Source organism: Nymphalis io, chromosome 5, assembly GCF_905147045.1.
Source record: "Nymphalis io chromosome 5, ilAglIoxx1.1, whole genome shotgun sequence".
NCBI lineage: Eukaryota > Metazoa > Arthropoda > Insecta > Lepidoptera > Nymphalidae > Nymphalis > Nymphalis io.
The window spans coordinates 5133053-5139052 of record NC_065892.1 but is presented as its reverse complement, the minus strand read 5'-3'; the positions used below and the strand labels follow the sequence as shown (position 1 = coordinate 5139052).

At 32.7% G+C, this 6000-nt stretch overlaps 1 protein-coding gene across 1 annotated transcript in view; it reads left to right on the top strand.

Moving 5' to 3' along the window:
* The window catches only part of LOC126768355 (probable cytochrome P450 313a1), a 68533-nt gene continuing 62533 nt past the window's right edge, over window positions 1-6000 (top strand). The window contains exons 1-2 of the mRNA XM_050486381.1: window positions 1-108; window positions 668-819. Coding sequence (XP_050342338.1) covers window positions 65-108; window positions 668-819 — 196 coding nt within the window. The 5' untranslated portion in view covers window positions 1-64. The remainder of the gene's footprint in view (window positions 109-667; window positions 820-6000) is intronic.

Sequence of the window (6000 nt, the reverse complement as noted above, 5' to 3'; positions counted from 1 at the left end):
AACACTTGTACTTCTGTTGGCCGGTACTGATACCTCAGCTGTTGGGATTTGCACCACAATTTTAATGTTGTCACAACATACTGATGTACAAGAAAGAGTTTACAAAGAGTATGTGTTATCTTACTTTAATGAAATTCATTTTAAGATTAAAAAGTTGTGTTCGATAAATAAATATTAAATTGCTCTAAAAATAAAATTTGAGTAAAAACTCTACGCCACTCGTATCCAGAATATGAAAATGTTATAACCGCGTCTTGAGGGAATTGGCTAAAAAATATATGATAGTATTTAATCGAAACTAATATGTAAAAACTACTATTTTTTAATATTTTTAATCATAGGAGTTGACAGCGCACATTTTAAAGGGTAGTGTACACTAGGGCTATCTGAATAAGAATGCAATTTTACATAAAGCATGCATCGTTTTTGGCATTTATATTTCCTCCAAAAATAAGTAATAAGTATTTAGTTAGTACTAATTAATTCATGATGCTAAAAAAAGTTCACATTTTGAAAAAAATTATAATTATTTCCAAAACGCAACATTTTATTTTTTATATTATTATTTAATTCTAGAGGCATGTATTTACTTAAGTGCTTGTCTCAACTAATTGATTATATTTAATGTAACTATTTAATTTGTTTTTATACAAATAATAATTTTCAGAATACAAGAAGTAATTGGTGATTCAGATAAGCCTTTACAATTGAAAGATTTGGACGAATTAAAGTATTTGAAAGCCGTTATAAATGAAACATTAAGACTTTATCCACCAGTTCCTTTTATTCTTCGATATTGTAAAGATGATCTAAAACTTCGTAAGTATACTTGACAAATGAAAGATAAAATAATTGTATTGTATTACCATCTTATATTTTATATCTCACAACTCATTGAAAGTTAGATTAAATATCGCCTGTTTTACATAAGTATGAGTCATACAACTGCATGACTGTTGTAAGTTGCTTTAGTTTTGTTTTAATATTTATATTTATTTCATAGTGACATGTTACATTTTTTCAATAGTTGGCGCCTGATAATAATTTAATAACGTTACTTTAATAGCTTGAGTTTGCGACGAAACGTTGTCCAAAAGTGATACTTTAATTAAAACAAATAAAAACTATTTTAGTGTAAAGAGTTCAGTTTGATTTGTGACAGTAAGTAATAAGTGCAAATAATATCACCCCCGCGGGACGCGAACGGTCACTATTTTTTGATTCGCTCACACATAGACTCTGCGTTTGGTGTAATACGAGATACGATACATAAAAGAAATATAAACGTTCATGTTATTTGATGGACACATATAATATATATTATTATTTATTATTAGGCATTACAATGTCACAAATGTAAAGACAGATATCATGTCATATGCACACGAATATCGAACCAGGATTTTATAGAGATGAGTTTGGAAATGAAAAGTCTATGGATTTGCGATGCATGCAGATGTAAACAGCCTAGGAAAGGTGATCATTCCAACACTCCCGTACGCAATACTCCGGTAGAAATGGAATTTGTCACTCAGCGCGTTAAGAGCCGTACTACTACTTGCTCCTGTTTGTCGGCTACTAATGTTCGTGAAATAATTAGAGATGAATTGCGCAATATTCTAACTAACGACCTGTATCCAAAAATTCAAGAATTAAAAAACACTGTTGCCTCATTTGAAGTTGCTTTGACATCTATCAATTACGATATCGAAAAACTTAAATCGGAACAGTCCACCCAATCCGTACAGTTGAATAATTTAATTAAGGAAAATGAAAATTTGCGTGCTGCAAACCAAACTGTCACAAATCGCCTTATGCAACTTGAGCAGCATACACGAGCGGCAAATATTGAGATCCAATGTGTTCCAGAACATAGACAAGAAAATTTAATAAACACTGTTCAACAGTTAGGTAAAATCATAAAATTTCCGGTAGCAGAGGAAAACATACATTTTTGTGCAAGACTTGCGAAGATGAATGCTAAAAGTCCACGACTGAGATCGATATTGGTTAAGTTCAGCAGTCCTAGGTTGCGCGATGAATTTTTAGCAGCTACTATTAAATACAACAAAAATAATAGTACGGATAAACTTAACACTAGCCATTTGGGAATCGCTAATACCAAGAAAACTCCAATATATGTGGTAGAAAATCTTACACCAGAAGGAAAACTTCTGCATGCTGCAGCTCGCCGTAAAGCAAAGGAGCTGGGTTTCCGCTTTGTCTGGGTTCGTGATGGCAAATTTTTTGTGCGTAAATCTGAAGGTTCAAACTATGTATATATACGAAATCATGACACTGTCAGTAATTTGTCATAAAATAACGCTAAGTTTGATTATTGTATTTACTTTTACTTAAGGGCCCTTTACAAAATAATATTTCTCTATACTATCAAAATGTCAGGGGGTTAAGATCAAAGACAATTGATTTATTTAATAACGTAATCTGTAACTCATACGATGTTGTAATTATGACGGAGACGTGGTTGAATGGGAGTGTTTTTGATTCTGAAATCTTCGATAGTCGTTATGTTGTTTATAGACGTGATCGGGAGAGTAGTGGATTCCACGCTTCGAAAAATGGAGGTGGTGTACTATATAATAGCTGTATCTAATCAATACAATTCTTCGAGAATGTTCAGTTTCGAGTCCGAGTGCGAGGATCTTTGGGTTTGTGTAGAGGTATTAAACGCCCAAGAAAAGATTGAAAAACTTTACATCTGCGCTGTGTACATTCCACCTCCTGTACAAAAGCATATATTTAAACATTTCGTCGATAACTCGAATCGAGTACTAGAGTCCGTTACCGTTAATAAACTTATCGCTGGCGATTTTAATCTCAGTAGCATTACATGGTCATTGGATCCACATAGTCATCTTTGTGCAGAACCCTCCAACAGTTATTTACAAAACCTTTTAACAGACTTTCTCTCATGCAATGAGTTGTATCAATTCAACTATATAAAGAACAATAAAAATAAAATTCTTGATCTTGTTTTATCGAACATTGAAATTCATACTACTTCATGCCTTGATCCTCGAACATGTGTCGATCCCCTTCATCCGCCTTGAATTCTTTCTTTCGATTTAACAAATTCTACGTCGCTCATCCCTAATAGCAACATTACAAAATTTTGTTTTCACAAGGCAGATTACGAGAATATAAAGAAAGAACTAAGCGAAATTGATTGGAAGGAAATTTTGAGTAAATGCCCCTGTGTTGATGATATGGTCTCATTATTTTATGCCCAAATTCGTAAATTGATATTAAAATATGTACCAAAAAAGAAACCCCGCAGTTATAAATATCCTATTTGGTTTACTTCGTGTCTGATTAAGTGTATTAAAGAAAAATATAAATATAGAATAAAGATTCGAAAATACAGCAATCCTCGCGATAAACTAACTTTTGACTTATTGAAGAAAAGGTGCGAAAAACTCTTGTCATATTCTTATTCTAAATATATAGATCGTCTTGAGTTATCTTTAAGGTCTAATCCTAAGTTAATTTGGTCATTTTTAAAACAAAAAAAGGGGAAGAGTTCTTATCCATCAAAAATTAAGGGCGACAACATAATTGCTTCTAGCGGAACGGACATCTGCAAGGTTTTTGCTAAGCAATTTTCGTCAGTTTATAATAAGAATGATGGTTACCATGCTACCAATAATGGAGACATTTCTGTAAATTTATGTAATATTACGAACCTTAGTCAAATATCTTTTACTGTAGATCAGGTTTACAATGTTCTAAAAAGACTGGATTCTAATAAGGGAGCGGGAGCTGACGGGATTCCTTCAATTTTTGTCCATACTTGCGCTAGAACATTGGCTTTACCACTGACACTAATTGTCAATACTTCTCTATCAACTAGCCCTTATCCTACCTTGTGGAAAAAGGCCCTTGTATTGCCTTTGTTCAAAACTGGTGATAGAGAGGATGCTAGGAATTATAGACCTATATCAATTATGTCTGTTTTTGCGAAGGTATTTGAGGTACTTTTATATCCTGTTGTTTCTTGGCACTTCCAACAATTCGTTGCACCTGAACAACATGGGCTTGTGAAAGCCCGATCCACAGCAACTAATCTTGTGTCCTTTGTTGAAGACATTACTGAAGTTCTTGATACTGGCATGTGCGTTGATACAATTTACACTGATTTCAGTAAGGCCTTCGATAAAGTTGATCATGGTGTTTTAATTACTAAACTAGAAATTATAGGTATTTCAGGCCCATTACTGGAATGGTTTCGGTCTTATCTTGTCGACCGGTCTTCAATTGTTGTCGTTGATGGTTATGCTTCGGAACCATTTTTTGCGCAAACCGGCGTACCACAAGGCTCTCACCTGGGTCCTTTGCTGTTTAACATATTCATCAACGATATCAGTGGTTGATTTAAATACTGTAAATGCTACTTGTTCGCTGATGATCTAAATATTTTTAGACCTATCTCTACAGATACCGACAGAGAACTCCTACAGGAGGACTTGAATAAGCTATCCTTATGGTGTCGAAGTAATGGCATGACTTTGAATGCTGAGAAGTGTCATGTAATAAAATTTTCCAGGAAAAAGACTTCTTTTGCGAGAACTTATTTAATTGATGGTACAGCTCTGTCCGAAGTTCCTCACATACGTGATTTAGGAGTTATACTCGATAATAAACTTCGGTATAATATCCACATTGACAATATTGCAAACAAAGGTTTTAAGACTCTTGGCTTCTTTTTACGTAACTGCAAGCAATTTAAGAATTCACGCTCTAAATTAATTATTTATTCAGCCTTGGTACGTAGCATTTTAGAATACTGCAGTGTTGTGTGGAATCCTCACTTCAATATTTATTCACAAAGAATAGAAAGTATTCAAAAACGATTTCTTTGGCATTTGTGCTTTGATCTTAACCTAGTCAAAACTCTTAGGACATACGAAGACAGGCTTAAGTTCTTTAAACTTCATTCACTTTCGGATCGAAGACGGCTCCATGATCTCACTTTCCTGTATAAATTGGTGAATGGTGTCATTGACAGTCCCTGTTTATTGAAACAATTAAATATTCGTGCACCGGTGAGGACATTAAGACCGTCGTCTTATACTCCATTTGTAGAAAAACCTACACGCTCACGTCAAGGACGCTACTCTCCAATTAATAGATTAATGTTGAGTTACAATGCTATCTATAAATTAACAAAAAATAATTGTACTCTTTCTACTACGTCATCCACTATAGATAAAAAGAATTTAGATAGAAAGATGGATATTGACATATTTTGTGATAGCCTTGTGAAATTTAAATGTAATTTATTAAATTTTTATTCATCATATAATTCTAATTTAGAGTAATCTAATAATTATGATGGTTGTGATGCATTAACTTATTAATTTGTTATTGCCTAATATCGGAAAACTTTGTTACTCAATTAAAAATTTGATTTGTTTTATATTTTATTTAATTGGACATTGTAATTCTTTATTTTAATATTTATTAATGATATTAAAGTACAAATTTATAAATATGCTCAATTTTATCTAATTTGTTACGATATGTTATTATTTTTTATTTTAATGTTTATGTTGATGATTTTCTTTCCAAATTTTGTTTCTTTTAATTTGTAATTTTACCTGCATGTTGTGTCTATTTTGCTTTGAAATGTGTGTAACACCTATAATTAAGACAAAATTTAGATTTTAATATTAGTTGTTTAATTATGTTTTACTCGCTTTTGTTAATGTATATCTTGTTGGTGTTAATAAATAAATAAATAAATAAATAAATTACACAATATTAACATGAGAGCCGAGATGGCCCAGTGGTAAGAACATGTGAATCTTAACCGATGATCGTGGGTTCAAACCCGGGCAAGCACCACTGAATTTTCATGTGCTTAATTTGTGATTATAATTCATCTCGTGCTTTACGGTGAAGGAAAACATCGTGAGGAAACCTGCATGTGTCTAATTTCACTGAAATTCTGCCACATGTGTATTCCACCAACCCGCATTG